The sequence below is a fragment of the Engystomops pustulosus genome, chromosome 9 (assembly GCF_040894005.1).
Source record: "Engystomops pustulosus chromosome 9, aEngPut4.maternal, whole genome shotgun sequence".
In the NCBI taxonomy this organism is placed as follows: Eukaryota; Metazoa; Chordata; class Amphibia; order Anura; family Leptodactylidae; genus Engystomops; species Engystomops pustulosus.
This window is the reverse complement of record NC_092419.1, coordinates 25,555,598-25,573,719: the sequence shown is the minus strand read 5'-3', so window position 1 is coordinate 25,573,719 and position 18,122 is coordinate 25,555,598. Positions and strand designations below refer to the sequence as shown.

General features: G+C 43.2%; 1 protein-coding gene across 1 annotated transcript in view; it reads left to right on the top strand.

Moving 5' to 3' along the window:
• Nucleotides 1–12,055, top strand: part of LOC140076555 (class I histocompatibility antigen, F10 alpha chain-like) — a 64,731-nt gene extending 52,676 nt beyond the window's left edge. Inside the window, exons 3-8 of the mRNA XM_072123127.1 lie at nucleotides 4,544–4,822; nucleotides 7,542–7,817; nucleotides 9,685–9,783; nucleotides 10,277–10,306; nucleotides 11,079–11,127; nucleotides 11,211–12,055. Coding sequence (XP_071979228.1) covers nucleotides 4,544–4,822; nucleotides 7,542–7,817; nucleotides 9,685–9,783; nucleotides 10,277–10,306; nucleotides 11,079–11,125 — 731 coding nt within the window. The 3' untranslated portion in view covers nucleotides 11,126–11,127; nucleotides 11,211–12,055. The remainder of the gene's footprint in view (nucleotides 1–4,543; nucleotides 4,823–7,541; nucleotides 7,818–9,684; nucleotides 9,784–10,276; nucleotides 10,307–11,078; nucleotides 11,128–11,210) is intronic.
• Nucleotides 12,056–18,122: the final 6,067 nt, after the last annotated feature.

Sequence of the window (18,122 nt, the reverse complement as noted above, 5' to 3'; positions counted from 1 at the left end):
TATATACTACACTGTATACACACTAATATATATACACACTACACTGTATGCACACTAATATATATACTACACTGTATACACTAATATGTATACACACTACACGGTATACACACTAATATATATACACACTACACGGTATACACACTAATATATATACACACTACACTGTATACACACTGATATATATACACACTACACGGTATACACACTAATATATATACACACTACACTGTATACACACTAATATATATACACACTACACGGTATACACACTGATATATATACACACTACACTGTATACACACTAATATATATATACACTACACTGTATACACACTAATATATACACACTACCCTGTATTCACACTACACTGTATACACACTGATATATATACACACTACACTGTATACACACTGATATATATACACTACACTGTGTACACACTAATATATATACACTACACTGTATACACACTAATATATATATATATATACACTACACTGTATACACACTAATATATACACACTACCCTGTATTCACACTACACTGTATACACACTGATATATATACACACTACACTGTATACACACTGATATATATACACTACACTGTATACACACTAATATATATACACACTACACTGTATACACACTAATATATATACACACTACACTATATACACACTACACTGTATACACACTACACTGTATACACACTAATATATACACACTCTACACTGTATACACACTGATATATATACACACTACACTATATACACACTACACTGTATACACACTACACTGTATACACACTAATATATACACACTACCCTGTATACACACTACACTGTATACACACTAATATATATACACACTACACTGTATACACACTAATATATACACACTACCCTGTATACACACTACACTGTATACACACTGATATATATACACACTACACTGTATACACACAGATATATATATACACACTACACTGTATACACACCAATATATATACACACTACACTGTATACACACTGATATATATACACACTACACTGTATACACACTAATATATATACACACTACACTATATACACACTACACTGTATACACACTGATATATATACTACACTGTATACACACTGATATATATACACACTACACTGTATACACACTAATATATATACTACACTGTATACACACTAATATATATACACACTACACTGTATACACACTAATATATATACACTCTACACGGTATACACACTGATATATATACTACACTGTATACACACTAATATATATACACACTACACGGTATACACACTGATATATACACTACACTGTATGCACACTAATATATATACACACTACACTGTATACACACTAATATATATACACTCTACACGGTATACACACCGATATATATACTACACTGTATACACACTAATATATATATACACACTACACTGTATACACACTAATATATATACTACACTGTATACACTAATATATATACACACTACACTGTATACACACAAATATATATACACACTACACTGTATACACACTGATATATATATACACACTACACGGTATACACACTGATATATATACACTACACTGTATACACACTAATATATATATACACACTACACTGTATACACACTAATATATATACACTACACTGTATACACACTAATATATATACACACTACACGGTATACACACTGATATATATACACACTACACTGTATACACACTGATATATACACACTACACTGTATACACACTAATATATATACACACTACACTGTATACACACTGATATATATACACACTACACTGTATACACACTAATATATATACACACTACACTGTATACACACTCATATATATACACACTACACTGTATACACACTAATATATATACACACTACACTGTATACACACTAATATATATACACACACTACACTGTATACACACTAATATATATACACTACACTGTATACACACTAATATATATACACTACACTGTATACACACTAATATATATACACACTACACTGTATACACACTAATATATATACACACTACACTGTATACACACTCATATATATATACACTACACTGTATACACACTAATATATATACACTACACTGTATACACACTAATATATATACACACTACACTGTATACACACTAATATATATACACACTACACTGTATACACACTAATATATATACACACTACACTGTATACACACTAATATATATACACTACACTGTATACACACTAATATATATACACACTGCACTGTATACACACTAATATATATACACACTACACTGTATACACACTAATATATATACACACTACACTGTATACACACTAATATATATACACACTACACTGTATACACACTAATATATATACACACACTACACTGTATACACACTCATATATATACACTACACTGTATACACACTCATATATATACACTACACTTTATACACACTAATATATATACACACTACACTGTATACACACTAATATATATACACACTACACTGTATACACATTAATATATATACACTACACTGTATACACACTAATATATATACACACTACACTGTATACACACTAATATATATACACACTACACTGTATACACGCTAATATATACACACTACACTGTATACACGCTAATATATATACACACTACACTGTATACACACTAATATATATACACTACACTGTATACACACTAATATATATACACACTACACTGTATACACACTAATATATATACACTACACTGTATACACACTAATATATATACACACACTACACTGTATACACACTCATATATATACACACACTACACTGTATACACACTAATATATACACACACTACACTGTATACACACTAATATATATATACACTACACTGTATACACACTAATATATATACACACTACACTGTATACACACTAATATATATATACACACTACACTGTATACACACTGATATATATACACACTACACTGTATACACACTAATATATATACACACACTACACTGTATACACACTCATATATATACACACACTACACTGTATACACACTCATATATATACACACACTACACTGTATACACACTAATATATACACACACTACACTGTATACACACTAATATATATACACACACTACACTGTATACACACTCATATATATACACACACTACACTGTATACACACTCATATATATACACACACTACACTGTATACACACTAATATATACACACACTACACTGTATACACACTAATATATATACACACTACACTGTATACACACTCATATATATACACACTACACTGTATACACACTACACTGTATACACACTAATATATATACACACTACACTGTATACACACTAATATATATACACACTACACCGTATACACACTAATATATATATACACACTACACTGTATACACACTAATATATATACACACTACACTGTATACACACTAATATATATACACACTACACTGTATACACACTAATATATATATACACTACACTGTATACACACTAATATATATATACACACTACACTGTATACACACTAATATATATATATACTACACTGTATACACACTCATATATATATATACACACTACACTGTATACACACTGGGGGGACATTAATCATAGAGGGTCTCAGGTTTCGCCTATTTTTGTACCTGGTTTGTAATTTTTTTTTTGGCTTGTGATTTGTGGTGGATCTAGTTCTGCCTTAGTAAATGTTTGATTTGTCGCATGTCCGATTATTTAGCGCCTAAATTTGTCCCTCATTTTTACCCTACAAAGTAAATCTCATTTGTGACTAATAATGGAACGAGATTGAAAAAATGTGACAGGACGTTCAGGGCTTCATCTCTGCACATAAAGTCTCCGCTTGTACAAGGTCCGGAGCACATTGTGATGTAACTGCAGGGACTGAAAGTTACAGAGATGGGAAAAAAATAAAAAAAATTCTTGCTTAAAAGAGTCTTTGCCTTTTTTAATATAATGTACAGGAAATGGAGACTGATAATATTACGGAGAAATGTTACACTTTAAAACTGCGCTGAAGGATTTTCCATGTTGAAGGGAAGACCTTTTTCTTTCAGTAATGAAAAGTGACGTTTTTTTCAAGTGCAGTCGCTCAGAGTAGATGCATTTTTGCGACTTTTTAGGCGCAAATTAGGGATAGATGCCGTGCAAACATCTGTATAGTGGCCGCTCACTATGTCCGATAAGGTGCAGGGACTCAGAACGACCGGACATTTGCTTGCACCCAAAAAAGGCGCAAATTAGAGAGGAATTTACAAACTGTGCCTAAAAATTGTGCAAAGAAACGGTGCTATAGGTGATATATATGTCAGTGTCCAACACCTGCAGCACACACTGTGTATATGACACGTGTCACACATGACCTGTACATACATGATGTATGTGCTGCCTGTAACATGTTCTGTGCTCCTGCAGGTTTCCATATCCTCCAGGTGATGTACGGCTGTGAGCTGGGAGATGACGGGAGCGTCACCGGGTACCAGCAGCACGGATATGATGGGGGAGAGTTCATATCCCTGGACACTAAGACCTGGACGTATATCCCCACCATGTCCCAGGCCCAGATCACCGCACAGAGATGGAACAGCCCAGAGGAACAATGGGGGGAGAGACACAAGATTTATCTGGAGAATGAATGTATAGACTGGCTGAGGAAACATGTGGAGAACGGGAGAGAAGATCTGGAGAGGAGAGGTGAGAGGTCACTGCCCGCACCCTGCTAATGTATATATGTATATATATAGGGGTCTCCCAAATGTTATACACAGTACAGGGGGGTCTCCCGAGGGTTATACACAGTACAGGGGGGTCTCCCAAATGTTATACACAGTACAGGGGGGTCTCCTGAGTGTTATACACAGTACAGGGGGGTCTCCCGAGTGTTATACACAGTAGATGGGGGGTCTCCCGAGTGTTATACACAGTACAGGGGGGGTCTCCTTAGTGTTATACACAGTACAGGGGGGTCTCCTGAGTGTTATACACAGTACAGGGGGGTCTCCCGAGTGTTATACACAGTAGATGGGGGGTCTCCCGAGTGTTATACACAGTAGATGGGGGGTCTCCCGAGTGTTATACACAGTACAGGGGGGTCTCCCGAGTGTTATACACAGTACAGGGGGGTCTCCCGAGTTTTATACACAGTACATGGGGGGTCTCCTTAGTGTTATACACAGTACAGGGGGGTCTCCTGAGTGTTATACACTGTAGATGGGGGGTCTCCCGAGTGTTATACACAGTAGATGGGGGGTCTCCCGAGTGTTATACACAGTACATAGGGGTCTCCCGAGTGTTATACACAGTACAGGGGGGTCTCACGAGTGTTATACATAGTACATTGGGGGGTCTCCCGAGTGTTATACACAGTACAGGGGGATCTCCCGAGTGTTATACACAGTACAGGGGGATCTCCCGAGTGTTATACACAGTACAGGGGGGTCTCACGAGTGTTATACATAGTACATTGGGGGGTCTCCCGAGTGTTATACACAGTACAGGGGGGTCTCCCGAGTGTTATACACAGTACAGGGGGGTCTCACGAGTGTTATACATAGTACATTGGGGGGTCTCCCGAGTGTTATACACAGTACAGGGGGATCTCCCGAGTGTTATACACAGTACAGGGGGATCTCCCGAGTGTTATACACAGTACAGGGGGGTCTCTGGAGTGTTATACACAGTACAGGGGGATCTCCCGAGTGTTATACACAGTACAGGGGGGTCTCCCGAGTGTTATACACAGTACAGGGGGGGTCTCCTTAGTGTTATACACAGTACAGGGGGGTCTCCCGACTGTTTTATACACAGTACAGGGGGATCTCCCGAGTGTTATACACAGTACAGGGGGATCTCCAGAGTGTTATACACAGTACAGGGGGGTCTCTGGAGTGTTATACACAGTACAGGGGGGTCTCCCGAGTGTTATACACAGTACAGGAGGATCTCCCGAGTGTTATACAGAGTACAGGGGGATCTCCTGAGTGTTATACACAGTACAGGGGGGTCTCCTTAGTGTTATACACAGTACAGGGGGGTCTCCCGAGTGTTTTATACACAGTACAGGGGGATCTCCCGAGTGTTATACACAGTACAGGGGGATCTCCCGAGTGTTATACACAGTACAGGGGGGTCTCTGGAGTGTTATACACAGTACAGGGGGGTCTCCCGAGTGTTATACACAGTACAGGAGGATCTCCCGAGTGTTATACACAGTACAGGGGGATCTCCCGAGTGTTATACACAGTACAGGGGGGTCTCATTAGTGTTATACACAGTACAGGGGGGTCTCCTTAGTGTTATACACAGTACAGGGGGGTCTCCTTAGTGTTATACACAGTACAGGGGGGTCTCCTTAGTGTTTTACACAGTACAGGGGGGTCTCCTGAGTGTTATACACAGTACACGGGGGGTCTCCCGAGTGTTATACACAGTACATGGGGGTCTCCCGAGTGTTATACATAGTACAGGGGGGGTCTCCCGAGTGTTATACATAGTACATTGCGGGGTCTCCCGAGTGTTATACACAGTACAGGGGGATCTCCCGAGTGTTATACACAGTACAGGGGGGTTTCTCAATTGTTATACACAGTACAGGGGGGTCTCTCGAGTGTTATACACAGTACAGGGGGGGTCTCCTGAGTGTTATACACAGTACAGGGGGGTCTCCTGAGTGTTATACACAGTACAGGGAGGTCTCCTGAGTGTTATACACAGTACAGGGAGGTCTCCTGAGTGTTATACACAGTACAGGGGGTTCTCCTTAGTGTTATACACAGTACAGGGGGGTCGCCCAGGTGTTATACACAGTACAGGGGGATCTCCTGAGTGTTATACACAGTACAGGGAGGTCTCCTGAGTGTTATACACAGTACAGGGGGGGGGGTCTCCTGAGTGTTATACACAGTACAGGGGGGTCTCCTGAGTGTTATACACAGTACAGGGGGGGGTCTCCTGAGTGTTATACACAGTACAGGGGGTTCTCCTTAGTGTTATACACAGTACAGGGGGGTCGCCCAGGTGTTATACACAGTACAGGGGGGTCTCCTGAGTGTTATACACAGTACAGGGGGGTCTCCTGAGTGTTATACACAGTACAGGGGGGTCTCCTGAGTGTTATACACAGTACAGGGAGGTCTCCTGAGTGTTATACACAGTACAGGGAGGTCTCCTGAGTGTTATACACAGTACAGGGAGGTCTCCTGAGTGTTATACACAGTACAGGGGGTTCTCCTTAGTGTTATACACAGTACAGGGGGGTCTCCCGAGTGCTATACACAGTACAGGGGGGGTCTCCTGAGTGTTATACACAGTACAGGGGGTTCTCCTTAGTGTTATACACAGTACAGGGGGGTCGCCCAGGTGTTATACACAGTACAGGGGTCAATAATATATATTTTCTCCGTTTCCCTCTCAGTTCAGCCAAAGGTGAAGGTATCCGGTCAGGAGAGCGATGATGGGATCCTGACGCTTCACTGTCTGGCGCACGGATTTCACCCTCGAGCTGTGGATGTGAAGTGGGTGAAGAACATGGTGGACGACGTTCCCACATATGAGACCACACACGTCCTCCCCAATCCTGACGGCACCTATCAGATCAGGGTCAGCGTGGACATCCGCCCCAAAGAGGGCGACACTTACTCGTGTTATGTGGATCACAGCAGCCTGACAGAACCGCTGCACATTGTGTGGGGTGAGTTGTATCCGCACTGCAGGGATGACAGGAGGAAGACTATGGAGGAGGTCAGGACTGGGGTCAGTAATGTGATGGTCTATGGACTCCTCTCCTGCAGCTGTAAATCTTATCCTGACAGCAGCATAAGGACCTCATCATAAGGTCCAGGAGATGAGACCCGGGTTGTATCAGGATCAGCAGCTGTAATACAGGCACCGGATATAAGAGATCATTCACAAGATGCAGATTCATTATAGATTTTATCTGTTACAAGACATAGAGGACAATCCACTGTCCTGACATCTGCAGCCGGAGAATCCATTGTGTATGAATGAGGTTTGTTCCAGGATTTGATGCAGAATCGGCAAGAAAAATCTGCAACATGTGAACAGATTCTAAAGGGAGAATGAATGAGGAGATGCACAGTGTAAACCTCTGTCCTGCACACGTATGTGATAGTATCGCACTATACATACGAGGGCGGTTCTATAAGTAACCGTGTTAGACATGAAGACACCATTTTTTTCAAAAACAATTTTTTTATTTTTCAACATAGTCCTCTTTTAGAAAGATAAACACTCGAACTCTCCAAAATACTCCTCTGTCTCGGCAATGACTTCCTCGTTTGAGCTAAAAAAAATTTCCGCGAGCCATTTCTTCATGTTAGGGAACAAGAAAAAGTCTCAGGGAGACAGATCGGGTGAATACGGGGGGTGGGGCAGTAATTCATAACGAAATTCATGCAGTTTGGCGGCGACAACTCCGGATGAATGTGCTGGTGCGTTACAGCACCTTCTTTTTCCCCACATACGGCCGCGTCTCCTTCAATTTTTTGTGGAAGTGGTCCAATACCTCCCTGTAGTATTGTCCAGTGGTCGTTCTTCCTATTTCTAAACAATCCATGAGGATGACGCCGTTCACATCCCAAAAAATCGTCGCCATGACCTTTCCGGATGATGGAACCGTCTTCACCTTCTTTGGAGCAGATACATCGGGAGAAATCCATTGTTTTGATTGCTGCTTAGTTTCTGGGGTGTAATGATGAATCCAGGTTTCATCAAATGGCGACAACTCAACGCAAAAACTCCTTCAGATCTCACTTAAATTGCTCCAAACACTGCTTCAAAGTTATCAGCCGCATCCGCTTGTTGTCCACCGTGAGCGATCGCGGCACCCATCAGGCCTACAATTTTTTCATCGCCAACTTATCATGAAAAATATTAATTGCTGTTCCAGTCGACAACCCTACGGCCTCTGCTACTTCGTGCACATTCGTTAGTCGAATCATGTCATGGACTTTTTGAATGATTTCCTCGTTAACCACATCCTGGTCGCTGCTCATCAAAAACGGATGTTCGCCCATGTTTAAATTTGTTGAACCAATATCTAACTGTGATCATAGATGACGAAGTGTCCCCATAAACAGAACCCAACTTTGCTTTTATCTCATCAGATTTTTTCCCATCCAAAAACAAAAAGCGAATTACCGAACAATACTACTCTTTTTCCATCTTACCGAAAATCACGAAACACGTCTTACTCAAATGGCTGCCAAATCCAAACTAACCAATCAATCAGTCTGCCATTTGTTTTGCCGTTGTTTAATAGATGGCAGCACACGATAACACCAACTTCCCTCAGGACGCCCTCTGTCTTCAAACACGGGTACTTATTGAACTGCCCTCGTATGTCATTAGCACAGCTGAGGTAGAGTATAATGTGATTCCTGATACGTGAAGTGCAGTCTATACCATGAGTAAGGCCTTGTGATCGTCTTACAATAGAGGAAGGTTTTATCGTCCACCTCCGGGATGTGCTGATACCTTCCTATAGGAATCTCTCCGTATAATCTGCAGCTCATATTCAACTTTATCTTCTCTTACAGAACCGAACAAGCCGAGAGTCTGGGTCGTCCCTGTGGCCATCGCTGTGGTGGTCGCTCTCCTTGGTGCTGGAGCCGTTGCTGGATTTCTCTGGTGTAGAAGTAAGTGTCAGTGATGTCGCTTCTTCTCTTACAAACTGGGACGAGTCTCCAAAATTGTGTGTCCTGATCATCAGTGACTGATACTGATGAGCGCTATAGGGGCAGACATGACACCACCAGGACAGACCAGCACAGACCAGGACAGAGTTTGTCAATTTTAATATATATTTTTTTCTGTGCGAAAAAATTGTGATCTTTTCCCCAAAATAACAACAAGTTCTGTGGACATTTCCATGAAAAGCCATAAAAATCAGTTAATTTCTGTAGAAGGAGGATCGGCCTCTACCACATACATATATCCCTGACCATTGTGATGTCATCAGTACAGTGATATCCCCTGTCCCCAGGTTCCACCGAAATCCCCGGGATGTGTCAGCATTTATCTAATGTGTGTGACCTATCATGATACAGATGTTTATCAGGTCTATTGGACAGTGTGACATTTGTAGGATGTGATTGTTCTTCCTAATTCCATCTCTTCTTCTTGTTTCAGAGAAAAAAGACGGCTACAAGGCGACCGGCAGTGAGTATTCAGTACATGAGGCTCATTCATGCTTCTACATGTTGCACTATTCTTGGTATCATCACTTTCCTCCAGTTAGCTTTACTTCTCTTGTGCTGTTTCTTACCTACATAACGGGGGCACATTTGTTATACGCTGGCAGTAATTGAAACGAGTGTTTGATGTTGCACCCCACTCCCTGTTGGTACCAGTGATGCGCCAGTGAACCGGTGTAGACTATGGGTGATAATAAATAATAATTCCTTTATTTATATAGTGCACACAGATTACGCAGCGCTGTACAGAGCTTGTCACATCAGTCCCTGTCCCCAATGGGGCTCACAATCTAATAAACCTACCAATATGTTTTGGAGTGTGGGAGGAAACTGGAGGACCCGGAGGAAACCCACGAAAACGGAAAGAACATACAAACTCTTTGCAGATGTTGACCATGAGACTTGAACCCAAGTCCCCAGCGCTGCAAGGCTGTAATGCTAACCACTAGGACACAGGAATGCCCTCGCTAGCGCCATCCTCGTCCCTCTTCTCACCCCTCCGTTGCCCATGCCCCATGAATTGCACCTATTTCAGGGCTTATACAGGATATTTCAGACGCACAAGCCATGATAAATGTCACCCCATGTGTTATCAGTCTTTCAGGATGAAATATAAATTGAGAACCGAGAACTGAAAAAAATCAAGAAAATTAGAAAAAGCATAGAATCAACTTTATATTAACATTTCACTGTCATATTTTTGGCAAAAAGTAGAAACTAATCTCCTACTTTCACAGATTCGGAGCCAACACCGGACTTGTCCAATAACCCGGCCCGAGCCTGATGGTGAGTGGTGAAGTGTGTAATGGGATCTCCAGGGGGGAGATAGAAGAGGATAAAGCTGTGATTTTATTTATTTTATATTATAGGAAACAAAAATATAAAGAAACAAAAAAAATCTGCTTTGTGTTTCTGGATATTGGATCCATCCCCCAAAATGTTTCTTTTACCTAAGAAGTCGTATCCTCTGTGTATAATCACTGGGTCTTGATGAAGGCTGAAGATCCCTGGACTCTTCCTTGCATTACTTCTTGGAGAACTGAACTTATTATAAGTTATTCTCTGATCAGATCCGCGTCATGTTATTCCACATATGTTATTACTTTCCCTTCTCTGAGATGCGGTTGCGCTCCTTTATCCCTCTCCTGCTTCATTCCCCTCTGATCTCTTACTGAGGGATTCACTCACAATCTAGCAATGGACTTCTCCAGTTTGTATTACTTATTAAAGGGATAAATCCATATAGAGATGATTTCATACCACGGATGGGCTGCGGAGAATATTCTGAGCGCAGGGGGTGTGTCCTGTGAGCCGTATCGGCTGTGACCGTCTATGGAGCGCAGGATGAAAATGATTCCTGTGCTGCATTGACTTCTATGGGATTTCCGGTTATGACTCGGAGGACGGACCAAGGCCAGAAGTCAGAATAACAGGGCAGATTAAGGGGGATTTGTGGTCCCCTGTTCTGCCACAAGTGTGGGTGTCCTGTGGATAGAAGATCAATGTTCTTTAAGGGAAAACCCTTTTTATATGGAGATCTCCCAGTCTGTGGTTTGGGCTGTTTTCAATTGTTATCTTTACCCTTTGTGTCGATAACTGCACCTTTCTTTTTTTTTTTTTTTTGCTTGATTGCTTGTATTAAATGATTAATAAGAAATATCTTTTATATGAAATAAGTTTCATAATAAGAGAAATAAATATATTACAGCCCATGTCTATGGTTCTGCTTCACAGTCATAGATCACACTGTACTTGTGTTATGTCTGGCTGCTGGGAGAGACATCAGGAGACGGTGACGCTTGGACCATCAACAATCACCAGATGGAGACATCTCTGTAGAGCCTCCGTGTCACTGCTCAGATTTCACTTGGTAGGGATCTGGGCCCCATGGATCGTGTCCAGAAGCTGTGACATGAGAATAGGGGATACGGATAATCATTGCAGAGATGAATCTTCCATTTTCTGTATGAACAAGAATCCATCACCAGGAAGGTGGACTTCCATATAAACCCCTCACCAGGTGTTCCTCAGTATAATCTGACATGCCTTGTGTCTCCGACAGAGATGGGATAAACCCCTACACTAAAAATTGTCCCTGCCTACTTGACCACTGACCTAAATGGGTGATTACACTCATCAATGAAAAGGGAAAGGAGACTGGAGACCTACGAGCGTCTACAAGGCAAGAGGATGTCCAACTTCACCCAAATCCATAGTCGGACCATCTGCTCTCCGCTATTCTTGTGTGTGCTACAGTCTAGGGGACCAACCCCTTCACAATATTTTCCAGGAAAGACTGTGCACTACTGTGGTGTGAGATGCAAGAATCTTAATTGATCCAAAATGAAACTTTTGTCAATGGTCACAACTTTCATTTTGACACAAGTTTCCCTTTGGATCAATAAAATCAATGGAAATGGAAATTAATGGATCAATAAGTTCATCTCGCACAACAGTAGTGCACAGTCTTTTCTGGAAAATACAACTTCACCCAAATGTCACAACTAGAAGAATATGTAAATATCAGAAGTCCCAGGAACCGTCTGACAAAGCCTAAAGATCAGGACCTGTTCACACTAACAGGCAGGAACCGGGAAACTAACTGGCACCTGAGTCCGGTCTGTGAGAGAATTTGACAGCGCCTACGATGCCGGAGCTCCTTGATGCCGCACTGCAATCCCCGCAGGCACGCCAGTGATTCTCACAACTCAGGTATATATTTGGGCATTAATGAGCGGAGGACAAGGGGAGGGCAGATCTCAAGGTTTTAACCCCTGCTCACATCTCCGCTCCCAGAGCTGGTCCAGAGGTTCATAAAGAGGGTGACTATTAATGACACCACTAGGAGGGGCTCCTCAAAGGAAACTACAATCAAAACTGTTGCTTCTACCATTCTGATATTTGTTATCCATGATCTATTTCCTACTAAAATCAACTTGTAACATTATGCTAATGAGACTGAAGGGCTACCCTAGCCCCTCTGTGATCTGACTTTACAGGATGTTACACCCTCACTCCCCCCCCTCCCTGCCCCCTCAGCACTTGTGCATGAAACACTTCCTGCTGAATTCTCAGTGAGACAGTGTAACAGTTTGTAAAGCTAGATCACAGAGAGTTAGGGTAGCGCCTCAGGCCATTAGCATAATTGTAAAAGTTGATTTTACAAGTAAGGAGGCCATGGATAACAAATATAAGAAGATAAATGCAGTTACTGTGCCTGGATCTATGGGTAGGTGTCCCTGGTTTATCATGATGGATTGTGATGGTAGATTTCCTTTAACAAAGATCATTGGGAACTGGTGTTGATTACAAAAGAGAAAAAAGAGTCTTTTTTTCAGCTCACCGACATAGGAGAAAGCCATATGAGGATCTGGCGCACGGAGCAGGAGAGTCGGGCCAAATGGAAACCAAACGTGGAAAAACTCCAGCGAAGATCCAAAAAATTAAGGTAAAAATAGAGAAAAATCAAATGTGCACATGGTTTTTTAACCTTATGGATTAAAAGTTAGTTTTTATGCTCCTTTTTTCTTTTGATTTTTCTCTATTTTTTTACTTTTTTGACCTTAATTTTTTGGATCTTCGCTGGAGTTTTTCCACGTTTGGTTTCCAACTGGTATTGATTGACCAAGGTGAAGTGGATTACATTGCCCACAGAAGCAGCACCCCCACTTAGTAAATGAACCCCATTGTGTTAATACGGATCTAAGGGGCCGAATTGCTATTTTCCATCGAGTTTCCCGAACATTAGCGATTTACGTCGGTTTTCCCTGAATTGCCCCGGGTTTTTGCCGCACGAGATCGGATTGTGGCGCATCGGCGCCGGAATGCGTGCAACGGAAATCGGGGCGTGGCCGTCAGAAAAACCGCAGATGGATTCGGAAAAAACGCAGAATATTTTTTTCAAAAAAGTGTTGCTTGACACGCGCTTACCGGCACCCAGGATAGGATAGTGAACTCCGGCGGACTTCAGCGCAGCAGCGACACCTAGTGGACATCGGGCACACTACCTTAGTGAATAACCGGAAGACCCGAATCCTCGTCGGAGAACGCGCTGCTGGATCACGACAGGACCGGGTAAGTAAATGCGCCCCCATATGTAGATTATTAAGATCCCAAATGAAACTGAAGAACAAGGGAAACCAAACCCTCCGACCCATTTCATATAAACAGGATGGATTTTGCCGACCAGTAAGCCTCTCCAGAAGTCCCATGGAAGTGAATGGCCGCGCAGGATGGAGCTGTGTCCTCTGCTCCGATGACTTGGTCTACATGACTCTGACTTCTGACTATGGTCTATCCTTCTCTGCAGCTGAAACCCCACGATCCTACATTCACCTGTGATCCTCTGGATACGAGATGTGTCTAAAACGTGATAAATCCCTTTAATGGTGACATTTAGTCTTGTTCTCTCGAAACCTCTTCCCCTAAAACAGCCAAAACATATTTATCCTTTTTCCAAACCTCTCCAGATAATGGACATCTTTGTGAGCAAGAATTTTATAGCATCTCCTATGAGGAGGACAAGTTACTGAGCTGAAGATTTGTTTAACAATTGTTTTGTTTTCTTTTACTGTTTTTTTTTCTCTATTATTTAATTAATTTCTTAAATCTTAAACTTATTTCTTTTTATAGGAAAAAAATCTTCTCTTTCTATATCTTTTCTTTCTCCTAATATTAAGGAGAATCCTGACTCACAGCTCCATGAAGATGACGAGACAATTGTCCATAAATATGGGAGGAAGCCGGTTTACCAGACTATAAACACGTAATGGATCCCAGGAATTATATGTCATTTTCTAGGGTTTATGTATGAGAAGCTGAGGAGAACTCACACAAAATAATCCAAAATCAGTTTCACCTTAGAGAAGGATGGGACACATTTATATATTGTCTTATTATAAGATCTGGCCTCATTCACACACACATATTTTTTTCCGGCTGTATGCTACCTGTGCCGTACTGTGGACATATAGATGGCACCAGGGTCGGACTGGGGTGCCAAAGGCCCACCAGTGAAATTAATTCTGGGGGCCCACCAGCTGCTTCATCGATACGTGCGAGCCACCCCCATGTATATTTTCATTGCGTTTCTGAACGTGCTGCAAATGCAAGGTGTGAATGTAGCTTGTGGCCATGTTCACACATTGCGTTTTTTGTTGCTTTTTTTAACGCTTTGGAAAGACAATGGGGGTCATTTACTAAGGGCCCGATTCGCGTTTTCCCGACGTGTTACCCGAATATTTCCAATTTGCGCCGATTGTACCTGAATTGCCCCGGGATTTTGGCGCACGCCATCGGATTGTGGCGCATCGGCGCTGGCATGCACGCAACGGAAATCGGGGGGCGTGGCTGAGCGAAAACCCGACGGATTTGGAAAAAACGCCGCATTTAAAAAAAAATTGTGTCGCGAAAATTTCACTCACCTTCATCCAGGATAGGCCGGTGTATTTCGAGGCATTCCAGCGGACTTCAGCGCAGCAGCGCCACCTGGTGGATGGCGGAGGAACTACCATCATAAATCCCGGCCAGACCCGAATCCAGCGCAGAGAACGCGCCGCTGGATCGCGAATGGGCCGGGTAAGTAAATCTGCCCCAATCTGTTCTTCTTCCATTTGAATGCATGTCCATTCAGCAGACAAACTTTAAATTTTTGCAACAAAAAAAACATAATGGGGCACATTTACTTACCCGGTCCATTCGCGTTCCAGTGGCGGCTTCTCCGTCGAATGTTTGCAGCACAGGCTTTCTGCACACTACACTTGTGCAGTTCTTGGGATGGAAACAATGGTTCCATGGAATGTTGTTTGAGGGTTGCTTGAGGCCTGAGTGCTGAGGTTGTGTTGTCCAGCACCTTGGACACAGGTGGTGGGAGCAGCCTAATCAGTCTGCATAAAGCTGCTGAGCAGAGCTGAGAGTGTGTTCTCTCTGAAAGGAGGCTGGAGAGCACACAGCCCTGACCTCTGTGCCTGGAGCAGCGACTCATTTTATGTGCTAGTGGTGAGTTACAGAAACTCTGTTTAGTTATCACCCTGACGGGTAGGATTCTGTTTGTTTAATGCCTGAATGTAAAGCCTTTTTTATTTTGCTGCTGCAATAAACGCAGGCGAGACCTGTTTTGGACTGTACCTTGGTGTCACTGTCTTGAACTGCATCCCAACACCCCGCTACCTCAGACTCTACTGGGCTAAATCTCCCACATATGGTGCTTCGGATTGCGGGCAGTTCAAAAGACACACACCTGAAAGGCTCGCTACATCCTGCAACATTGCATGGCCTGGGTGAAAGCAGCAGGCAAATTGCAGGATAAAGCCAAGATGGAGGACTTTATTAAAGCCATGCTCCAGCAGCAGGAGGAGAGATCCCGCCAGCAGCAAGCCATGCTCCAGCAACAGGAGGAGAGATCCTGCCAGCAGCAAGCCATGCTCCAGCAACAACAGGAAGAGGCCAGAGCTAATCGGCAGCAACAACAGGAAGAGTCCCGAGCTAATCGACAGCTGCAGCAAGCCATGCTCCAGCAGCAGGAGGAGAGGTCCCGCCAGCAGCAGGAAGAGTCCCGAGCCATGTTCCAGCTGATGATGGAAAAGTTTTCCTGCATTATGGCAGGACCAGTATGGTCCCATACTGGTTTGCAAGGGTATCCGGTTGTCCAGCATTCCGCACGGGCTGCAGTGCAGAAGGCTTTACAAAAGATGACGGTGACCGACAACGTGGAGGCGTATCTCACTGTGTTCGAGCGAGTAGCTGAGCGAGAGGAGTTACCAGCTGAGCAGTGGGCAGATGTCCTGGCGCCGTTCCTGACAGGCGAATCGCAGAAGGCCTACTATGACCTGAGTGAAACAGAGGCCTGTGAGTACCCCCTGCTAAAGGCAGAGATTCTGGCTCATCTTGGGGTCACCATACAAGTTCGTTCCACCCGGGTCCACCAGTGGGCGTACTCAGAAAAACTACCCCCGCGCTCCCAAATGCATGACCTGATCCATCTTGTCCGGAAGTGGCTACAACCCGAGGACTGCACCCCAGCACAGATGGTCGAGAGAGTGGTTCTTGACAAGTTCATCCCTGCCCTCTCGGCTCCAGCGATGGGTTGGACAGGCCGGTCCAAGCAATGCTGAGGAACTCGTGTCCCTAGTAGAGAGATATCGGGCTACGGAGGATCTTCTACTTATCTCTCCCACACGAAGCAGTGCCAGTGACAAGGCCATTAAACCATCTGGTAAGACTGCTACTGCAGAAAAAGGGAAACAGGTCAGGTTGGGAGGGGGTCCACTGGGGGGCTTGGATACACAGAAACCTAGTGAGGCTCGGGGCAGAGGTCATAGCCGTATCCGGTGCTGGCGATGCCATGAAATGGGCCATATTGCTGCCAACTGTCCCCTGTCAGTGGAGCCAATGGACTGCAACCAGACCCGGCGAATGTCACTGTTTGCCCGGCCGGTTCTGGCAGCCGAGTCAGTCACGGATGCAGAACCCCAAGTGTGTATGGTCACAATCGGTGGTCACGCGTTGGAAGCCTTGCTAGACTCAGGGAGTCTGGTCACCCTGGTGCGGGGAACTTTGGTTGATCCTGGACTGTACAGTGGGCGTAAAGTGGGAGTGTTATGTATACATGGGGACACTCGCGAATATCCCACTGCCGTCATCAACCTACATACACCTTGTGGTACTATCGCACATGAAGTGGGGGTGGTGGGGTCCCTGTTTCATGAGGCTATTATCGGCGTTTTAGGACCTCTGGAGACGAAGACCCACCTCAGGTGCTATTACAGATAATGGACATTGGA